General features: G+C 41.6%; 2 protein-coding genes across 2 annotated transcripts in view; both read left to right on the plus strand.

The window, feature by feature from the left end:
* LOC115163809 (splicing factor, arginine/serine-rich 15) overlaps window positions 1-3,288 on the plus strand; it is a 44,679-nt gene extending 41,391 nt beyond the window's left edge. The window contains exons 13-14 of the mRNA XM_029715992.1: window positions 1,504-1,633; window positions 1,862-3,288. Of these exons, the coding sequence (XP_029571852.1) occupies window positions 1,504-1,633; window positions 1,862-2,502 (771 nt within the window). The 3' untranslated portion in view covers window positions 2,503-3,288. The remainder of the gene's footprint in view (window positions 1-1,503; window positions 1,634-1,861) is intronic.
* Window positions 3,289-13,248: 9,960 nt separating this feature from the next.
* The window catches only part of LOC115163807 (T-lymphoma invasion and metastasis-inducing protein 1), a gene marked incomplete in the record, with an annotated part of 181,316 nt that continues 170,429 nt past the window's right edge, over window positions 13,249-24,135 (plus strand). The window contains 1 exon segment of the mRNA XM_029715989.1: window positions 13,249-13,439.

Raw genomic sequence — 24,135 nt, forward strand, 5'->3', positions numbered from 1 at the left:
AGTCCATGACCTGATGAATTGAGACTGTTCTGAGGACATTGTTCTTGAGCTGCAACCCAATATTAGGAGTGTTTCTAATGTTTTATACACTCCGTGTATATTTAAGCAATAAGGCACGAGGGGGTTTGGTATATTGCCAATATACCACGGCTAAGGATGTTCTTAGGCACAACACCAACATACCACAAACCCCAGAGGTGATTTATTGCTATTATAAACTGGTGGCAACGTAATTAGAGCAGTAAAAATAAATGTTTTGTCATACCCGTGGTCTGATATACCATGACTGTCAGCCAATCAGCATTCAGGGCTCGAACCACCCAGTTTATAATGCTAAAAAAAGAAGTTTGAGGAAATGCAGGCACCACATTACAACACAGCTCAATGTAACCTTAATTTATCTAGGCAAGTAAGTTAACAAATTCTTATTTTCAATGACGGCCTACCGGGGAACAGTGGGGGCAGAACGACAGATTTTTACCTTGTCAGCTCAAGGATTCGATCCAGCAACCTTTCGGTTATTAGCCCAACACACTAACCACTACGCCACCTGCCTCTAACCACTAGGCTACCTGCCTCCTCTAACCACAAGGCTACCTGCCTCCTCTAACCACTAGGCTACCTGCCTCCTCTAACCACTAGGCTACCTGCCTCCTCTAACCACTAGGCTACCTGCCTCCTCTAACCACTAGGCTACCTGCCTCCTCTAACCACTAGGCTACCTGCCTCTAACCACTAGGCTACCTGCCTCTAACCACTAGGCTACCTGCCTCCTCTAACCACTAGGCTACCTGCCTCCTCTAACCACTAGGCTACCTGCCTCTAACCACTAGGCTACCTGTCTCTAACCACTAGGCTACCTGCCTCTAACCACTAGGCTACCTGCCTCTAACCACTAGGCTACCTGCCTCTAACCACTAGGCTACCTGCCTCTAACCACTAGGCCACCTGCCTCTAACCACTAGGCTACCTGCCTCTAACCACTAGGCCACCTGCCTCTAACCACTAGGCTACCAGCCGCCCCAATCAAGCATGATGTTCTTTTAAGTATAACAGCAAAGCTAGCTTTCATATAATAATAAAAAAAGCTTGAAAAGGTAGTGGAATGGAATTAGTGTGGTGAACAAGTACTTTAACGTGTATGCGGTACAAATCGCAATATCGTGGAAGCCCCCTTCTATAAGAGTATGAATTAGGTGATTCCTTGGCCGTGTGTTATGGCGTCATTTTAAGAGCGTTCCTTGGCCGTGTGTTATTGACAATGATGGTACAGGTGTTCAAGCCTTATTGCTTAATTATGTGCATTGTGCAACATGTTGGGGTGTACTGTGTAACATTTATAATGTTTGTGATGCACTCCACATGCACTGAGTGAACAAAACATTAAGAACACCTTCCTAATATTGAAATATTGGAAGTGCCCTCCCTTGCCCTCAGAACAGTTGAAACAGAGAAAGTTGATCTAGTCTTAACAGTGATATTCGTGTGTTTCTGTGTCTCCAGATGCCTCCAGTCCAGCCAGTAGGGTCTATGGGTGGTCCCCCTGGATTCCCTGGCCCTCCCCCCTCTCTCACCCCCGGTGGACCCCCTCCCTTCCTGCCCGCTGGTTTCAACCCCACACAGATGCCTCCAGGTAACACTTGGCGCAACAGTATGGAACTGAACCAAATGAACAACTAGAGGATCACAAACAAACATCTCTCCCCCCCTTGGATTGTCATTGTAGAATTATAACATATTTGTTTTGAAATATACAAGAGGTCCAAACTAACCTTTTTAGAATCAAGAACATGTTTGAAGATGTTGTTTGTTTTGAACTTTTCTAACGTTCTAACGTTTTATGTCTCTGCTCTGTCTGCAGGTTTCCCTCAACCAGTGGTAGGAGGGCCAAGGAGCACCATCGATGACTCAGGGTCTAAAGACAAGGCTGGAGGGAGTGGTGGCCTCTCTGGCCCCTCAGACGCTCCAGACAGCCAGCTGGGAGCTCCAGGGCCAGGGGCCGTGATGAGTCCTCCAGGCCCAGCAGTGTTACTGGGCCCCAGGCTGGCCATGCTGACCATGCAGCCTCGTCCAGGACTACCACCCCCTCAACTCCAGCCCCCCTTCCCCCCTCACCTCCCTCCCCCCAACATGCCCCCAATGATGATGGGCTCCCGGGGTCCCAACCCCATGTTCCCCCCCAGGGGGGGCCCTCCAGGTGGGTTCAGGATGCCCATGGGCCACCAGTCCATGGAGGACTTTCCTCACGGACCCCCGAGACATCCCTTCCAGCCCGGACCCCCCGGGGAAGAAGGTGGCAACTGGGAGGGCGGGAGACACTTCCGGGGCGAGAGGCCAGGGTTTGGGGGACATGACAGGGATTGGGGTCGGTTTGGGGAGCAGGCGAGAGGGTTTCCGAGAGGAGGAGGAGGAGGAGGAAGAGGAGGGGGAAATGGTTGGTCCAGAGGTGGGCCTGAGGGGAGGGACCGTTTCATGAACCGACAGGATAGATTTGAACGGTGATGACAGGGCCAGGGGGGGGTGGAGCTGGAGAGACTGGGATCAACATCCATGGTCCTGTAGGGAGAGAACCTTTTGGAACAGGAATGAACGATCTGAACTCGTCCAATAAAAACACAAGAGTTTAGTTTTTCTACAGTGCGTGTAACTGAACATAACCCAGATTATCTGGCCTCAAGAGAACCACTTGGACACTGGGCACATTTGAGTCAGACACAAACATTGTAATGTACAGCCTGTCCCTGAACAATTTCTCTACCGTTCCAAAGACATTAAGACTAACACAAAGAAACATTATGGTCCGGTTACGCAGACACAGAATGGACCTAGTCCGTGAATAAAAAGCATGTTCAATGGAGGATCTCTGTTAGAATGACTTCCTAGTCCTTGACTAGGTTTAATCTGTGCCTGGGAAAACAACTCTATGAGAATATCACAGTTTAAACCAACGGCAGTCTAATTTTGCAGTCAGTTCATGTGAATAACTTTGTCCTATTTTGAGCTGGTATATTCTGACAGAAAACGACAGATAAGAATACTGCTTGGTATATATTGTATGTGCTGATGGTCAATATCTTGTTTTGTATATTTTGAGTGAATGTTTTGTTAATTCTCAAGTAAGTCTGTCACTAGGGCAGTTAGAAAACCAAACTTGATTTGTTGTCAGTTTTACGGTTGCATCTGAAAACACGATGATCTTTGTATTGCTTCAGAACACGAAAATATTTTGCTTCAGAATTTCTATCATTAGCTGTTTTGTTTTTAGTAAACTATTTTTGTACTAAGCAAGTGTGTCTTTTTTATAAATTCTTCCTGGGAGGCAAATTTTAAATGCAATGTTTTTTTTCACTCACTGACAAGGGAAACTGTTGGTAGTTCCATTGTCTACCACTAGAGGGCAATGTAGCACTTTTTACCTGGGATAGTAGCCAGGGTCTCACTTTTACATGTTAATCAAATCAAACTTTATTTGCCACATGCGCCAAATACAACCATGAAATGCTTACTTACAAGCCCTTAACCAACAGCGCAGTTCAAGAAGAAGAAAATATTTACCAAGTAGACTAAAATAAAAAGTTACAATAAAAAGTAACACAATAAGAATAACGAGGCTTTATATAGGGGGCACCGGTAACGAGTCAGTGTGCAGGGGAACAGGCTAGTTGAGGTAATCTGTACATGCAGGTGGGGGCGAAGTGACTATGCATAGGTAACAAACAACCAGCGAACAGCAGCAGTGTACAGAGGGTTGGGTGAGGAGGTCAATGTAAATTGTCCAGTGGCGATTTTTATGAATTGTTCAGCAGTCTTATGGCTTGGGGGTAGAAGCTGTTGAGGAGCCTTTTGGTCCTAGACTTAACAGTCCGGTACCGCTTGCCGTGGGGTAACAAAGAGAACAGTCTATGACTTGGGCGACTGGAGTCTCTGACAATGTTATGGGCTTTCCTCTGACACCGCCTATTATATAGGTCCTGGATGGCAGGAAGCTTGGCCCCAGTGATGTACTGGGCCGTTCGCACTACCCTCTGTAGCGCCTTACGGTCAGATGCCGAGCAGTTGCCATACCAGGCGGTGATGCAACCGGTCAGGATGCTCTTGATGGTGCAGCTGTAAAACCTTTTGAGAATCTGGGGGCCCATGCCAAATATTTTCAGTCTCCTGAGGGGGAATAGGTTTTGTTGTGCCCTCTTCACGACTGTCTTGGTGTGCTCGGACCATGTTAGTTTGTTGGTGATGTGGACACCAAGGAACTTGAAACTCTCGACCCGCTCCACTACAGCCCCGTTGATGTTAATGGGGGCCTGATCGGCACGCCTTTTGCTGTAGTCTACGATCAGGTCCTTAGTCTTGCTCACATTGAGGGAGAGGTTGTTGTCCTGGCACCACCCGGCCAGGTCTCTGACCTCCCTAAAGGCCGTCTCATCATTGTCGGTGATCAGGCCTACCACTGTTGTGTTGTCAGCAAACTTAATGATGGCGTTGTAGTCGTGTTTGGCCACGCATTCGTGAGTGAACAGGGAATACAGGAGGGGACTAATTACACACCCCTGAGGGGCCCATTGTTAAGGATCAGCATGGCAGATGTATTGTTGCCTACTCTTACCACCTGGGGGCAGCCCGTCAGAAAGTCCAGGATCCAGTTGCAGAGGGAGGTGTTTAGTCCCAGAGTCCTTAGTTTAGTGATGAGCTTTGTGGGCACTATGGTGTTGAATGCTGAGCTGTAGTCAATGAATAGCATTCTCACATAGGTGTTCCTTTTGTCCAGGTGGGAAAAGGGCGGTGTGGAATGCGATTGAGATTGCGTCATCTGTGGATCTGTTGGGGCGGTATGCGAATTGGAGTGGGTCTAGGGTGTCCCAGAGGATACTGTTGATGTGAGCCATGACCAGCCTTTCAAAGCACTTCATGGCTACCGATGTGAGTGCCACGGGGCGGTAATCATTTACCTTTGCTTCCTTGGGCACAGGGACTATGGTGGAATGCTTGAAACATGTAGGTATTACAGACTCGGTCAGGGAGAGGTTGAAAATGTCAGTGAAGACACTTGACAGTTGGTCTGCGCATGCTTTGAGTACACATCCTGGTAATCTGTCTGGCCCAGCGGCTTTGTGAATGTTGACCTGTTTAAAGGTCTTGTTCACGTCGGCTACCGAGAGCATTATCACACAGTCATCCAGAACAGCTGGTGCTCTCGTGCATGCTTCAGTGTTGCTTGCCTCGAAGCGAGCATAAAAGGCATTTAGCTAGTCTGGTAGGCTCCCGTCACTGGGCAGCTCGCGTCTGGGTTTCCCCTTGTAGTCCGTAATAGTTTTCAAGCCCTGCCACATCCGACGAGCCTCAGAGCTGGTGTAGTAGTATTCAATCTTTAACCCTGTATAGACGCTTTGTTTGTTTGATGGTTCGTCTGAGGGCATTGTGGGATTTCTTATAAGCGTCCGGATTAGTCTCACGCTCCTTGAAAGCGACAGCTTTAGCCTTTAGCTCGATGCGGATGTTGCCTGTAATCCATGGCTTCTGGTTGGGATATGTACGTACAGTCACTGTGGGGACGACGTCGTCGATGCACTTATTGATGAAGCCAATGACTGATGTGGTGTACTCCTCAATGCCATTGGATGAATCCCAGAACATATTCCAGTCTGTGCTAGCAAAACAGTCCTGTAGCGTAGCATCCGCGTCATCTGACCACTTCCCTATTGAGCGAGTCACTGGTACTTCCTGCTTTAGTTTTTGCTTGTAAACAGGAATCAGGAGGATAGAATTATGGTCAGATTTGCCAAATGGAGGACGGGGGAGAGCTTTGTATGCATCTCTGTGTGTGGAGTAAAGGTGGTCTAGGATTTTGTTTTTCCTGATTGCATTAAGACTAACATGTGACATGCTGGTAAAAAAAAAATGTTGTAAAACTGATTTAAGTTTGCCTGCATTGTTAGTCATTTAGCAGATAGAGCAACTTCCAGTTAGTGCATTCACGTTAAGATAGCTAGGTGAGACAACCACATATCACAGTCAGAGTAAGTCAATTGTTCCTCAATGAAGTAGCTATAAGCAAGTCAGAACTAATAGGGGGAAAGTCAAGTGTGAGGTGTTAGTTCATGAAAGGCAAGTTGTTTTTTTGGGTGGTGGTGGTGGGGAGGAGGGGGGTGTTACTGTGCCACCCTATTCCCAAAATATTACACCATCTTTGACCAGGGCCCATAGGTCTCTGGTCAGAAGTAGTGCATTTATATAGAGGATAGATTAGGGTGCCAATTGGGATGCGCCCGTTGTCTCTGCAGCCATCTTAAGTTTTCTCTATGCTCAGCTCGTCATCTGTCTGTAGGCTCATCCAGACGGTATCCATTTTGTACATCTGTTTACATTATCTGACAACAACAGGTATATTATTCACACCTGGTTTGTTATCTTACAGTGCCGTCAGAAAGTATTCATACCCCTTGACTTATTCTACATTTTGTGTTACAGCCTGAATTAAAAAATGGATTTATTTTCTCACCAATCTACAGACAATAGCCCATAATGACAGAGTGAAAACATGTTTTGTACATAAGTTTACTTAATTATTCACACCCCTGAGTCAATACATGTTAGAATCACCTTTAGAAGTGATTACAGCTGTTCGTCTTTCTCGGTAAGTCTCTATGAGCTTTGCACACCTGGTTTGTACAATATTTGCACATTCTATCAAAAAATAATTCAAGCTCCGTCAAGTTGGTTGTTGATCATTACTAGACAACCATTTTCAGGTCTATTTGGCCAGGTTTTCCTCTAGGATTTTGCCTGTGCTTAGCTCTATTCTGTTTCTTTTCATCCTAAATAAAATCCTTAGTCCTTAACGATAACAAGCATACCCATAACATGATGCAGCCACCACCATGACTGAAAATATGAAGAGTGGTACTCAGTGATGTGTTGTGTGGATTTGCCCCAAACATAATGCTTTGTATTCAGGATATAAAGTTCATTTATTTGCCACATTTTTTGCAGTTTTACTTTATTGCCTTATTGCTAACAGGATGTGTGTTTTGGAATATGTTTTATTCTGTACAGACTTCCTTCTTTTCAATCTGTCAATTAGGTTAGTATTGTGGAGTAGCTAAAATGTTGTTGATCCACCCTCAGTTTTCTCCATTCACTGCCATTAAACTCTAACTGTTTTAAAGTCACCATTGGCCTAATGGTGAAATTGCTGAGTGGTTTCCTTCATCTCCGGCAACTGAGTTAGGAAGGACGCCTGTATCTTTGTAGTGACTGGGTTGTATTGATACTCCATCCAAAGTGTAATTAATAACTTCACCATGTTCAAAGGAATATTCAATGTCTGCTGTTTTTTTTTTTTTTTTTACACATCTACCAATAGGTGCCCTTCTTTTTGAGCAGGGTTGGGGAGTAACGGATTACGTGTAAGCGTTTGTTCAAATTGGATAATCTTTGAATGTCGACAGCATGTAAAATGATCTGTAATCTGATTACATGTAATCCGTTAAATGAAAGGGATTACAAAAAAAAACGGTAACTGTAATCCATTACGTTACCAGCAAAAATATTGTAATCAGATTACAGATACTTTATAAAAACTAGACGATTACTTTGAGGATTACTTTTAAATTCAGAAAGGATGTTTGCAACAACAACAAAAAATCTGACACTTCACTGTTTTCTAATTTTTTACGTTTATTCCACCTGAGCGAGTCTGACCAAAATGATTCTTTAAGAATATAATTTATAAACGTATCATGAGTTTAGTTCAACTGTCACACTCCATGAGAGCCCAACATATAAACTGGTTTTACTCCAACGTTTGTAAACATTGTAAATGTAAACAAACACTGTATAGCCTCAAAACATGGTTAAAACAATACTTTTTAGGTCAGTCCTTGCATCCACAGCTGTCTATTAATCTGAGAGTGGTTACATTGTTCCAGGCCCATCCCTCACCTTTTTACCTTTCTTGTTGTTTCATCTGTGGATTTGCCCAGCTGCATGTTATCACGATATCCAGGTGTCACCAACAAAAAGGTAAACAGGCCTATAGCAAATGCAGCATATGGCATTCATTTGTCACACGTAAATAGTCCTTTTCAGTAGCGCTCAAAACATGCCATTCCATGAGCGCAGCATTTATTTTTCAACTCGAATCAATGAACCCAATCAGTCCTCTATGACAACACAATCATAAACAACAGAGTAGGGCTGGCTAATAAGTCCTTCGTTTTTGGGGTCATGCTCAGGTAAAACAATATGGTGTCACATATTTCCATGTCCTATTCTTAAAGATTAATGGGTGTAAGTAACATTTATTGGAATGACTGGAATTCTGATAGACTTTGGTTTTTAATGTAAATATATAATTTAATCTTATTATTATTATGTAGTAGAATGCGATGGGTTAGAAGAAGCCTACATAACCAACCCATAAAGTAAAATGTAACATACATATATAGCCAGCTATGTAAATTTTAAAAAGTATTTATCCTGCAAATAGGATGTCGTTCAATGGGTAACATACCTTTTTGTCTTCTTCTAATGCCTCTTAAAGAGAAAGTAATCTAAAAAGTAACTGAATGTAATCAGATTACGTTACTGATTACTGAGTAAAGCAAAAAGTTATGTTACTGATTACAATTTTGGACGTAACTTGTAACCGTAACGGATTACATTTAGAAAGTAACCTACCCAACTCTGTATGGGAAAACTCCAGTCTCTGTGGTTGAATCTGTGTTAGAAATGCACTGCTCGACTGAGAGACCTTACATATAATTGTATGTGTATATTTTATTTCACCTTTATTTAACCAGGTAGACAAGTTGAGAACAAGTTCTCATTTACAATTGCGACCTGGCCAAGATAAAGCAAAGCAGTTTGACAACATACAACAACACAGAGTTACACATGGAGTAAAACAAACATACAGTCAATAATACAGTAGAAAAATAAGTCTATATACAATGTGAGCAAATGAGGTGAGATAAGGGAGGTAAAGGCAATAAATAGGCCATGGTGGCGAAGTAAATACAATATAGCAAGTAAAACACTGGAATGGTAGATTTGACAGATGAGTTTGCAAAGTAGAAATACTGGGGTGCAAAGGAGCTAAATAAATAAATACAGTAGGGGAAGAGGTAGTTGTTTGGGCTAAATTATAGATGGGCTATGTACAGGTGCAGTGATCTGTGAGCTATATGTATGTATATATATGTATGAGCTATATATGGGGTACAGAGATGAGGTAGTCATTCAACAATCATGTTAAAACACTTACTGCACACGTTCCATGCAACTTATTGTGACTTGTTAAGCACATTTTTACTCCTGAACTTATTTAGGCTTGCCATAACAAACTCAAGACATTTCAGCTTTTCATTTTTAATTACTTTCAAATCATTTAAAAAAAAACGTGATTCCACTTTGACATTATGGGGTATTGTGGGTAGGCCAGTGACACATAATCTCAATTTAATACATTTTTAAATTCAGACTGTAACACAACAACATGTGGAAAAAGTCAAAGGGGTGTGAATAGTTTCTGAAGGGCGCTGCACATGTTATGGGTGACTTTTTCTTAACCCCACAACAACAGCCTCTGTTCAGTTTACATGAGTGAGTCCATTGCTAACGGCCGCTTGACTCTACATGATACAATGTTGTCTTTGACGTTTTCTCTAAGCCTGCGTCTTACGATCCCCTCTATAGCCCGAGGTTATTACTGGTGGAGAGTGAGACAAAGCTTGAACAGTTTGTTCCTCTAACGTTGGAAAACCAAAAGTGGAAATAGTTGAATATCTTCAGAAGTTATGAACTCTTTTTCTTGTCTCGGTCACATCTCTGAAAGTGTGTTCCCTTCACACACCTGATACCTCTGCTTCTGGCTTGGTGATGGTCTTTCATAACCTCAGTTTTAGATTTGTAGGAATTTAGATTGTTCCACATCCGACGAGCATCAGAGCCGGTGTAGTAGGATACAGGATTAAGATTGAATCCTACTACACCGGCTCTGACGCTCGTCGGATGTGGCTTTAAAACTATTAGGGACTACAAAGGGAAACCCAGATGCGAGCTGCCCTGTGACACAAGTCTACCAGACGAGCTAAATGCCTTTTATGCTTGCTTCAAGGCAAGCAAAACTGAAGCATGCACGAGAGCACCAGCTGTTCTGGATGACTGTGTGATAACGCTCTCGGGAGTCTATGGGAGCAAGACCTTTAAGCAGGTCAACATTCCCAAAGCCACAGGGCCAGACGGATTACCATGATGTGTACTCAGAGCATGCGCGAACCAACTGGCAACTGTGTTCACTGACATTTTCAACCTCTCCCTGACCGAGTCTGTAATACCTACATGTTTCAAGCAGAGACTCCAGTCACCCAAGTCAGACTGTTCTCTCTGCTACCGCACAGCAAGCGGTACCAGAGCGCCAAGTCTAGGTCCAAAAGGCTCCTCAACAGCTTCTACCCCCAAGCCATAAAACGGCTGAATAATTAATCAAATGGCCAACGGACTATTTACATTGACTGACCCCCCCCCCCCCCCCCCCTTTGTATAGTCACTTCACCCCTACCTACATGTACAAATGACCTTGACTAACCTGTACCCCCGCACACTGACTCGGTACCACCTGTATATAGCCTCGTTATTGTTATTTTATTGTGTTACTTTTTATAATTTTTTACTTTAGTTTATTTGGTAAATATTTTCTTCGCTCTTCTTGAACTGCACTGTTGGGGGCTTGTAAGTAAGCCTTTCACGGTAAAGTCTACACCTGTTGTATTCGGCGCATGTGACAAATAAAGTTTGATTTTGTATTGATCTACACTGAACTCTGATGACAAACACACAGATCTTGTGGTGTCCCAGACACCCGACTCCGATTGGCTCCAGCAAGAAGTTAGTGACAATCTATTCGCAAGTCGGCTCCACTGGCCAAGCACCCTTCCTCTTTCCTCGAGGCCAAAGATTGTCTATGATACTCTTTGAAGAGATAGGGTTTCAGATGTTTTCAGATAATAATAATAATAATAATAACAACTAAATAATTATTTTAAAAAAAAGTACATTAATAGCATAAAAAGTTGTATAACTATTAATAGGCCTACAAATGCTACAAACTACAGCTACTAATACAACTAATGAAACCTACTGCTACAACTACTAATAAAAATACTGCTACAAGCTACTGCTACAACTACTAATACAACTAATAAACTACTGCTACAACTACTAATACAACTAATAAAACTACTGCTACAACTACTAATACAACTAATAAACTACTGCTACTAATACAACAAATAAAACTACTGCTGCAACTACTAATACAACTAATACAATGACTGCTACAGCTAATAAAACGAATACAACCTACTGCTACTGTGTTTTGGAAGGGATGTTAAACGGGTGTCCTGACTCTCTGAGGTCATTAAAGATCCAATGGCACTTATTGTAAGAGTAGGGGTGTTAACCCCGGTGTCCTGGCTAAATTCCCAATCTGGCCCTCAAACCATCATGGTCACCTAATCATCCCCAGTTTACAATTGGCTCATTCATCTCCCCTCCTCTCCCCAGTAACTATTAACCAGGTTGTTGCTGTAAATGAGAACGTGTTCTCAGTCAACTTACCTGGTAAAATAACGGTAATATATATATATATATATATATATATATATATATATATATTTCTTTTTAAAACTACAAATACAACAAATAAAACTACTGCTCCAACAACTAATACCACTAATAAAACTACTGCTACAACTACTAATACCACTAATAAAACTACTGCTACAACTACTAATATAAATACTGCTACAAACTACTGCTCCAACAACTAATACCACTAATAAAACTACTGCTCCAACTACTAATACAACTAATAAAACTACTGCTCCAACTACTAATACAACTAATAAAACCTACTGCTACAACTACTAATACCACTAATAAAACTACTGCTCCAACTACTAATACAACTACTAATACAACTACTAATACCACTAATAAAACTACTGCTACAACTACTAATACCACTAATAAAACTACTGCTACAACTACTAATATAAATACTAATATAAATACTGCTACAAACTACTGCTACAACTACTAATATAAATACTGCTACAAACTACTGCTACAACTACTAATACAACTACTAATATAAATACTGCTACAAACTACTGCTACAACTACTAATACAACTACTAATATAAATACTGCTACAAACTACTGCTACAACTACTAATACAACTAATAAAACTACTGCTACAACTACTAATATAAATACTGCTACAAACTACTGCTACAACTACTAATACCACTAATAAACTACTGCTCCAACTACTAATACCACTAATAAAACTTACTGCTACAACTACTAATACAACTAATAAAACTACTGCTCCAACTACTAATACCACTAATAAAACCTACTGCTACAAACTACTGATATAACTATAAAATCTACTGCTGCAACTACTAATACAACTACTAAAACCTACTGCTACAACTACTAATACAACTAATAAAACCTACTGCTACAACTACTAATAAAAATACTGCTACAAACTACTAATACAACTACTAATACCACTAATAAAACTACTGCTACAACTACTAATACAACTACTAAAACCTACTGCTACAACTAATAAAACCTACTGCTACAACTACTAATAAAACTAATAGTCCTGTTCTGTGAGCTCATGTGGCCTACCACTTCTCGGCTGAGCCGTTGTTCATCCTTGACGTTTCCCCTTCACAGTAACAGCACTTACAGTTGAAGGGGCAGTTCTAGCTTGACAGAAATTTGACAAACTGACTTGTTGACTATGACAGTGCCACGTTGAAAGTCACTGAGCTCTTCAGTATGGACATTCTACTGGCAAGGTTTGTCTATGGAGATTGCATGGCTGTGCGCTCCACTTGATACACCTGTCAGCAACGGGTGTTGCTGAAATAGCCGAATCCACTAATTTAAAGGGGCGTCCACATATTTTTGTATATTAGTGTATTTTTAAGTAATAAACGTTCAAAACCTAAAAGGACAATCTCAGGTTAAATCTTAATTGACATTAATTTACCACGGACATCGGTTGGTTCTCCCCTCACCTAGAGGACACCTAAACATCCTAACCACTACATTTCTATTCGATCAAATAAACCTCATGTAGCAAATTAGCAATAAAAAAAAATGTTGACCAATTTTGACGCGCTGTCATTGACCTGCATAACAAAAATTCCTCACTTCGTGGGTTTATTTCCGTGGACAGATTTTGGGCGGAGTAAAACCTCTCGCTTCGCCTCTTCCTCTCTGTCGTGGCGTAGAAACAACATGGTAGCGGAGCTTTCCGCCGCGCAGACTAGCGATGCCATATTCTACACAGCGCGTCCAATTCACCGCATACACTGGACGACAGACGCAATAGTCAACTGCGAGTAATGAACAGGTATGTTTTTAATGCATAATGTTCGTTTTTTTTCCTCATGTGGTGGGGATATATTAGCCTGATGTTTGACGCCGAGATATCTCTTCCCCCCCCCCTAGGTCCTAGAGACCGGGGCCAATAACCGTGACCGCGTCAATAACAAGGCATAACGTAGATTTCTCTTTCATAGATAGGTTGTCGTTTTGTGTAATTGTTTAAGACAGGCTAAATTCACAGGTAGAATGTCTGGTGTTTGTCAAATTCAGCCATCAAAGCTGAAATGACTGCATAAGCCGTGTAGCCTACACTTGGTTTCCCATAAATAATGGATACATGCACGTGCGCGTCCATTCAATGCTCGAGCATCATTTTCACTGCTTCCGTCACATGAAGGGCACCTATAGCCTTTATAATCTATAGGCTACATTGAGCAATAATTCACATCGCAATATGTTCTTGTCCCCGCCCCGGTGAGAGGTAAAACCCCCAGTGTGATGTCTCTGTTGTACCTTCGTCGCTGACCAGAGAAGCCCAGGGTGACTCTGACAAAGAGACACAGACTATTCATCACATGCCTGCTTTGCTACAGGTTTTTTCCCAATTAAACTTGACACCGGTCTATTGTAAGCTATTGATTTTAAAACCAAATACACACGCAGGACATCAAAGACAACCTGTAGAATAATAAGCATTGATTGTGTTGATTCGACATGTATTTGGAACCCAGCTGTAGTACTCTCATGGTCATATCATGAAGGAATGGTCTCAGAATGACTTGTGTGGTAGAATGAGGAAGGACTAAATATCCTGTAGATTTGATTTGTAACAATGTTAGACCCTTGTCTGTCTTGTCTACCACTGATGTTTTGGGGACACGTCTTCTGCATATCATCACCAACACCCTGGTACAAAAACAGAGTTAGTCGTTAGTTAAGTCCCAAATGGCACCCTATTCCCTATATAGTACACTACTTTTGACCAGAGGTCTATGTAGGGAATAGGGTGCCATTTGGGATTGCGTCTTTGACTAATTTGTGCAGTAGTGTTTAACATGGTGACCTTGTTGGAGGATGTAGGCTAGCAGTATCATCGCTCTCTGTATCTGAGAACATGGGCAATTCCACGCTAACAGAATCATACTGAGACTCAGATTGTATGTAAAAACGAAGATTTTAAAGTTAAACTAAACATACAACTCAATGTCCAAGGACAATTTTTTAAAAATAATTTCCATGGAGAATTTTACAGAAACACATTTACTTAAAGAACAGTGCAGATTTTTATGTATTTATTTAATGTAACCTTTATTTAACGAGGCAAGTCAGTTAAGAACAAATTCTTATTTACAATGACGGCCTACCAAAAGGCAAAGGCCTCCTGCAGGGATGGGGGCCTGGGATTAGAAAATATAAATAAATAAATACAATATAAATATAGGACAAAACACGCATCACAACAAGAGAGACAACACAACACTACATAGAGACCTAAGACAACAACATAGCAAGGCAGCGACACATGACAACACAGCATGGTAACAACAGATGACAACAACATGGTAGCAACACAACATGGTAGCAGCACAAAACAGGGTGCAAACATTATTGGGCACAGTCAACAGCACAACGGGCAAGAAGGTAGAGACAACAATACAACACACAAAGCAGCCACAGCTGTCAGTAAGAGTGTCCATGATTGAGTCTTTGAATGAAGAGATTGAGATAAAACTGTCCAGTTTGAGTGTTTGTTGCAGCTCGTTCCAGTCGCCAGCTGCCGTGCACTGAAAAGAGGAGTGACCCAGGAATGTGTGTGTGCTTTGGGGACCTTTAACCGAATGTGACTGGCAGAACGGGTGTTGTATGTGGAGGATGAGGGCTGCAGTAGATATCTCAGATAGGGGGGAGTGAGGCCTAAGAGGGTTTTATAAATAAGCATCAACCAGGGGGTCTTGCGACGGGTTTACAGAGATGACCATTATACAGAGTGTCCTATGAGGAGCATTGGTGGCAAATCTGATGGCCGAACGGTAAAGACCATCTAGCCGCTCGAGAGCACCCTTACCTGCCGATCTATAAATGATGTCTCTGTAATCTAGCATGGGTAGGATGGTCATCTGAATCAGGGTTAGTTTGGCAGCTGGGGTGAAAGAGGAGTGATTACGATAGAGGAAACCGAGTCTAGGTTTAACTTTAGCCTGCAGCTTTGATATGTGCTGAGAGATGGACAGTGCACCTTCTAGCCATACTCCCAAGTACTTGTATGAGGTGACTACTTCAAGCTCTAAACCCTCAGAGGTAGTAATCACACCTGTGGTGAGAGGGACATTCTTCTTACCAAACCACATGACCTTTGTTTTGGAGGTGTTCAGAACAAGGTTGTGGGCAGAGAAAGCTTGTTGGACACTAAGAAAGCTTTGTTGTAGAGCATTTAACACAAAATCCGGGGAGGGGCCAGCTGAGTATAATACTGTATCATCTGCATATAAATGGATGAGAGAGCTTCCTACTGCCTGAGCTATGTTGTTGATGTAAATTGAGAAGAGCATGGGGCCTAGGATTGAGCCTTGGGGTACTCCTTTGGTGACAGGCAGTGGCTGAGACAGCAGATTTTCTGACTTTATACACTGCACTCTTTGAGAGAGGTAGTTAGCAAACCAGGCCAAAGACCCCTCAGAGACACCAATACTCCTTAGCCGGCCCACAAGAATGGAATGGTCTACCGTATCAAAAGCTTTGGCCCAGTCAATAAAAATAGCAGCACAACATTGCTTAGAATCAAGGGCAATGGTGACATCATTGAGGACCTTTAAAGTTTCGATGACGCATCCATAACCTGAACGGAAACCAGATTGCATAACAGAGAGAATACTATAGACATCAAGAAAGGTAGTCATTTAATTATTGACAAATTTTCCCAAGACTTTTGATGAACAGGGCAAAATAGAAATAGGCCTATAAGTTAGGATCAGCTTGTTCTCCCCCTTTTTAAATAAATAATGAACCGTGGCTGCCTTCCAAGCAATGGGAACCTCCCCAGAAAGGAGAGACAGGCTTGGCAATGATAGGGGCAGCAACCTTAAAGAAGAAAGGGTCTAAACCATCTGACCCAGATGTTTTTTGGGGGTGAAGTTTAATTTAGGGCTAGGAGTCCCGCTAGCGGGACGTCTTCCGGTGAAACTGGAGGGCACACAATTCAAATAAATAATCATAAATATTATGGATTTTAAACATTTATGTACATATAAGTGTCTTATATCAGCTGAAAGCTTAAATTCTTGTTAATCTAACTACACTGTCCGATTTACAGTAGCTATTACAGCGAAAACATGCCATGCGATTGTTTGAGGATGGCGCCCTACATCAAAATATTTTTCCACCAGCACAGGTTTCACACATTCACATATAACGATAAAATATTCACTTACTTTTGAAAATCTTCCTCTGATTTGGCATGCAAAGGGTCCCAGCTATAACATGTTGTTTTATTAGATAACTGACTTTTTGGGATAAAAAGAAGGATTTTATCCCAAAAAGTCAGTTTAGTTGGCGCCATCGATTTGAGTAATCCACTCGTTCAACTTGCAGAGAACGGAATCCGAAAATCTACCCTAAACTTTGTTTCAACAAGTCAGAATATGTTTCTATTTACTCCTCAGATACCCTACAATGTAATCAAACTATAATATTTATTTTGGAAAGCAGTATGTTCAATTGGAAACCGATTTTAGCAGGTGCGTAATGTCTTCATGGCGGCAGCAAACACACATTTCCAAGACTATGTCCCTCTACTAAAATGGTTATTTCTTATTTGTTTTGGAAGTTACAAGCCTGAAACCTGGAACATAGACTGCTGACACCCTGGGGAAGCCATAGGAATTGCATCCAGAGAGCTAATTTTCAATATGACCTTTCTCTTGCAATTCTAAGAGAATGGTCTCTCTCAAAAAAACTTCCGGTTGGTTTTTCTTTGGATTTTCTGCTACCATATCTATTGTGTTATATTCTCCTACATTATTTTAACATTTCTACAAACTTCATAGTGTTTTCTTTCCAATGGTACAAATTATATTCATATCCTGGCTTCAGGGGCAGTTTACTTTGGGCACGTCATTCAGGCAGGAAGTGGAGAAAAAAGGTGCCTAGCCCTAAGAAACTCCTTTAGCACCTCAGACTCAGTGACTTCCTGGAGGGAGAAACTTTGTAGCGGGGCAGGGGAAAAAGAGGGAGAAGCATCGGGGATAGTCGCATTAGAAGAAAAATGCAAAGCAGATGCAAAGCTCGATAACAGAATGTCACAAACAGTCATTCTGTTACCAAACTTTGCTTCGGCACTGTTTTTAAAATGGGTTTATGTAATATTTTCTGTGGAAATTGTGTTGGGGATATGGGGGAAGTAGTGAGAATTTTGAAAAAAATATGTGCCCATTTTTAACTGCCTCCTACACCAACTCAGAAGCTAGGATATGCAACAGATTAACAGATTTGGATAGAAAACACTCTGAATTTTCTAAAACTGTTTGAATGGTGTCTGTAAGTATAACAGAACTCATATGGCAGTCAAAACCCTGAGACAATTTCTAACAGGAAGTGTGTATCTGATGTGTTGAATTACTTTTAAGCCTATGACATTGAAACACACAGGGACTTATTAATCATTGAGCACTTCCTACGCCATCCACTAGATGTCACCAGTCTTTACAAAGTGTTTTGAGTCTTCTACTGTGAAAACTGACCGAACAAGAGACTTGGAACGTTGGTCATAAGCGGATGGCCGATACTGCTCTGGCACGCGATTGCATGTTTGGGTACTCTCGTTCCAATACGTTTTAAAAGAGAATGCAATCGTCCGCCTTGAATATTATTGAAGTTCTGATTGAAAAAGGCCCTAATGATTTATGCTATACAACGTTTGACATGTTTGAACGAACGTAAATATTTTTTTTCCCTCTTTGATGAAGACAAGTCCGGCGGGCGTCGTTCATGTTTTTGAGTAGCCTACAGGACGCACTAACAACACGGAGCTTTTTGGACATAAATTATTAGCTTTTTCGAACAAAACTACATTTGTTATGGACCTGGGATGCCTGGAAGTGCCTTCTGATGAAGATAATCAAAGGTAAGGGATTATTCACATAGTATTTTAGATGACTCCAAGATGGCGCCTAGTCTGTATCGCAAAGCCTATTTTTCTGGGCACAGTACTCAGATTATTGCAAAGTGTGATTTCCCAGTAAAGTTATTTTTGAATCTGGCAATGCGGTTGCGTTCACGAGATGTTAATCTATAATTCTTTGAATGACAATATAATATTTTACCAATGTTTTCGAATAGTAATTATTTAATTTGTTGTGCTGATTGACTGGCGGTATTGGAGGGAAAATATTTCCTCAACATCAACGCCATAGTAAAACACTGTTTTTGGATATAAATATGAACTTGATAGAACAAAAAATGCATGTATTGTCTAACATAATGTCCTAGGAGTGTCATCTGATGAAGATTGTCAAAGGTTAGTGCATAATTTTAGCTGGTTTTCTGCTTTTGGTGACGCCTGTCTTTGCATTGACAAAACATTACACACAGCTATTTTCAATGTACTGTCCTAACATAATCTAACTTTATGCTTTCGCCGTAAAGCCTTTTTGAAATCGGACAACGTGGTTAGATTAAGGAGATGTTTATCTTTCAAAGGTTGTAAAATAGTTGTATGTTTGAGAAATTTGAATTATGACATTTAATTGTTTTCAAATTTGGCGCCCTTGATATTTCACCTGCTGTTGATAGGGTGTACCAGGGGTGGGAAGCTTGCGTCCCACATAGCCCATAGAGGTTAAAGTTGTCCGTTGTGCATAGAGTTGTGTGGTTTAACTTTGGTTTTGGTATGACATACATTTTAAAGTGAGAAATGTGAGTGTCAGCATCGTTCTGTTAGCGTGGAATTGCCCATATAGGGACCTTAATATGACTGTGACCTTCCAGGCTAGCTAGCTGCATCACAATCTCATCCCCTACTGCTCTCTCAACAGTCCAGACATTATAGCAGCAATGCTGTCCAGACCAAAATTGATGGCCCTGTCCTGGCCTTATCCTGGCCCTATTGCTTTGTAATTGCAGAGTAACATTACTGTACACAATTATAGTGAAGCGTTACCTACAGTGCCTTCAGAAAGTATTCATACCCCTTGACTTATTCCATGTTTTATGTTACAGCCTGAATTCAAAATGGATTACATTTATTTATTTTCTCATCCATCTACACATAATACCCCATAATGACAAAGTAAACACATGTTTTTAGAAATCTTAGCAAATTTATTGAAAATGTAAATACAGAGCATTGCACACCTGGATTGTACAACATTATTCTTAAAAAAATAACTAATAATCAAGCCCCGTTAAATTGGTTGTTGATCATTACTAGACAAATATTTTGAAGTCTTGCCATAAATCTGCTTGAAAATCTAAGTTAAAACTGTAACTCGGCCACTCAGGAACATTCACTGTTCTTGGTAAGCCACTCCAGTGTTGATTTGGCCTTGTTTTAGGTTATTGTCCTGCTTAGCTCTACTCCCTTTCTTTTTATCCTGAAAAACTCCCAAGTCCTTAATGATTACAAGCATACCCATAACATGATGCAGCCACGACTAAGCTTGAAAATAGGGAGAGTGGTTCTCCATAATGTATTGGATTTTCCTGAAACATAACACTTTGTATTCAAGACAAAACGTTTGTTGCTTTGCCACCTTACAGTATTATTGCAGTTTTACTTTAGTGCCTTGTTGCAAACAGGATGCATGTTTTGGAATATTTTTATTCTATACAGACTTCCTTCTTTTCACTCTGTCAATTAGGTTAGTATTGTGGAGTAATTACAATGTTGTTGATCCACCCTCAGTTTTCTCTTGTCACAGCCATTAAACTCTGTAACTGTTTTAAAGTCACCATTGGCCTCATGGTGAAATCTCTGACCGGTTTCCTTCCTCTCTGGTAACTAAGTTAGGAAGGACACCTGTATCTTTGTAGTGACTGGGTGTATTGATACACCATCCAAAGTGTAATTAATAACTTCACCAAGTTAAAAGGGATATTAAATGTCTGCTTTTTTACCCATCTACCAATAGGTGCCCTTCTTTGCGAGGCATTGGAAAACCTCCCTGGTCTTTGTGGTTGAATCTGTGTTTGAAATTCAAGCCTCAACTGAGGGACCTTACTGATAATTGTATGTGTGGGGTACAGAGATGAGGATGTCATTCAAAAAATCATGTTAAACACTATTATTGCACAAAGTGTGATTCCATGTAACTTATTATGTGACTTGTTAAGCACATTTTTACTCCTGAACTAATTTAGGATTGCCATAACAAAGGGGTTGAATACTTATTGACTCAAAACATTTCAGATTTTCATCTTTCATTTATTAGTAAATATTTCAACAACAAAACATAATTCCACTTTGACATTATGGGGTATTGTGTGTAGGCCGGTCACCAAAAGTCTCATTTGAATACATTTTAAATTCAGCCTGTAACACAACAACATGTGGAAAAAGTCAAAGGGTTGTGAAGACTTTCAGAAGGCGCTATATAAATCTATACTTCCTGAAGGCGCTATATAAATCTATACTTCCTGAAGGCACTATATAAATCTATACTTCCTGAAGGCACTATATAAATCTATACTTCCTGAAGGCACTATATAAATCTATACTTCCTGAAGGCACTATATAAATCTATACTTCCTGAAGGCACTATATAAATCTATACTTGCTGAAGGGACTATATAAATCTATACTTCCTGAAGGGACTATATAAATCTATACTTCCTGAAGGGACTATATAAATCTATACTTCCTGAAGGCGCTATATAAATCTATACTTCCTGAAGGGGCTATATAAATCTATACTTCCTGAAGGCACTATATAAATCTATACTTCCTGAAGGGACTATATAAATCTATACTTGCTGAAGGGACTATATAAATCTATACTTCCTGAAGGGACTATATAAATCTATACTTCCTGAAGGCACTATATAAACCTATACTTCCTGAAGGCACTATATAAACCTATACTTCCTGAAGGGACTATATAAATCTATACTTCCTGAAGGGACTATATAAATCTATACTTCCTGAAGGGACTATATAAATCTATACTTCCTGAAGGGACTATATAAATCTATACTTCCTGAAGGCACTATATAAATCTATACTTCCTGAAGGGACTATATAAATCTATACTTCCTGAAGGGGCTATATAAATCTATACTTCCTGAAGGGGCTATATAAATCTATACTTCCTGAAGGGGCTATATAAATCTATACTTCCTGAAGGGACTATATAAATCTATACTTCCTGAAGGGACTATATAAATCTATACTTCCTGAAGGGACTATATAAATCTATACTTCCTGAAGGGACTATATAAATCTATAATTGCTGCAAGTGATAAGTTAAATTGTTTGCTTTTAGTTCTGCTTTGTAGAATCAGTGAATTTCGATGTTAAATCCCTGCGAAAGACCAGTGTCCAGGGGGTGTACTGGTACATCAAGCTGCCTCATGCTACAGAAACAGGAGATAGACCAGTGTCCAGGGGGTGTACTGGTACATCAAGCTGCCTCATGCTACAGAAACAGGAAATGGGCTCCTGATCTATAGGCCGTTCTGGCTCGGACAAGACTACTTACTTTTTACTTTTCAATGTTGATGCAATAAGGCTGCTAGGAGGTCCTGGAAGCTCTGTGAGTATGAGCTGTCTGTACCAACTCTCTCTGTGAATATGAGCTGTCTGCACCAACTCTCTCTGTGAATATGAGCTGTCTGCACCAACTCTCTCTGAATATGAGCTGTCGGTACCAACTCTCTCTGTGAATATGAGCTGTCTGTACCAACTCTCTCTGTGAAAATGAGCTGTCTGCACCAACTCTCTCTGTGAATATGAGCTGTCTGCACCAACTCTCTCTGTGAATATGAGCTGTCTGTATTAACTCTCTCTGTGAATATGAGCTGTCTGTATTAACTCTCTCTGTGAATATGAGCTGTCTGCACCAACTCTCTCTGTGAATATGAGCTGTCTGCACCAACTCTCTCTGTGAATATGAGCTGTCTGTACCAACTCTCTCTGTGAATATGAGCTGTCTGCACCAACTCTCTCTGTGAATATGAGCTGTAGGTACTCATTCTCTCTGTGAATATGAGCTGTCTGTATTAACTATCTCTGTGAATATGAGCTGTCTGTACCAACTCTCTCTGTGAATATGAGCTGTCTGCACCAACTCTCTCTGAATATGAGCTGTCGGTACCAACTCTCTCTGTGAATATGAGCTGTCTGTACCAACTCTCTCTGTGAATATGAGCTGTCAGATTTAACTCTCTCTGTGAATATGAGCTGTCAGTATTAACTCTCTCTGTGAATATGAGCTGTCTGTATTAACTCTCTCTGTGAATATGAGCTGTCTGTATTAACTCTCTCTGTGAATATGAGCTGTCTGTATTAACTCTCTCTGTGAATATGAGCTGTCTGTATTAACTCTCTCTGTGAATATGAGCTGTAGGTACTCACTCTCTCTGTGAATATGAGCTGTCGGTACCAACTATTTCTGTGAATATGAGCTGTCGGTACCAACTCTCTCTGTGAATATCCTCTTTCCCGATCCATCATGTAGCCTGAAGCAGGGTAGTGTGTAGGTACAAGGTTAAGTTACCTGGAGGGAGGGAGGGATGGTGGGAGGGAGAGGAAGATGCGGGGGGGGTTAGTGGCAATATGAGTCTCCTCTAGAAGAGCCTCGGAGTCCTGAGGACTGTAAGATGACAGGATGATTGACAACAAGACCACAAGCTCCATACACACGGAGAGGGAGTATCTCTCTCCTCTCTATCATCTCTGTCCTTCATCTCTCTGTCTGCCCCCTCCCTTGCTCTTCTCGCTCTCTCCCCCTTCTCGCTCTCTCCCCCCTCTCGCTCTCTCCCCCCTCTCGCTCTCTCCCCCCTTCTCGCTCTCCCCTCTCGCCCTCTCGCTCTCTCGCTCTCTCCCCCCTCTCGCTCTCTCCCCCCTCTCGCTCTCTCCCTCCGCTCGCTCGCTCTCTCCCCCCGCTCGCTCGCTCTCTCCCTCCGCTCGCTCGCTCGCTCTCTCCCTCCGCACGCTCGCTCGCTCGCTCGCTCTCTCCCTCCTCTCGCTCGCTCTCTCCCTCCTCTTGCTCGCTCTCTCTCTCTCTCCCCCTCTCTCTCTCCCCCTCTCTCTCCTTTTGCTCTCTCCCCCCTCTCTGTCTCGCTCTCTCTCCCCACTCTCTCTCCCCACTCTCTCTCCTCACTCTCTCTCTTCTCTCCATCTTCATGTTGGTACTGGTTATGCTCCTCTCTGGCTTGTAGCCATGAGGCCCAGGGTCATGACCATATTGGAATGGCCTCTTCTCTTGGCATTTACCATGGTTGTGTCTCAAATGACACCCTATTCCCTGTTTTAGGGCCCATAGGGTTCTGGTCAAAAGTAGTGCACTATGTAAGGAATAGGGTGCCATTGGGGACACAGATCTCATCTCCAGCTAACATCTCATATCTAGACCAACTACTGGAGGTAAGGCGGGAGCTTTCATTTGGACCATACGAAGAAGAATGTTGTCTGAAACATTCATCTGATCTGATCTCAGTTCAGTGGAAGAGTTGTCTCCTAAACAAACTGAGGTTTTGTTATTTTCTTGTGTAAAAGCTTGTACTTCCCA

Source organism: Salmo trutta, chromosome 26, assembly GCF_901001165.1.
Source record: "Salmo trutta chromosome 26, fSalTru1.1, whole genome shotgun sequence".
NCBI lineage: Eukaryota > Metazoa > Chordata > Actinopteri > Salmoniformes > Salmonidae > Salmo > Salmo trutta.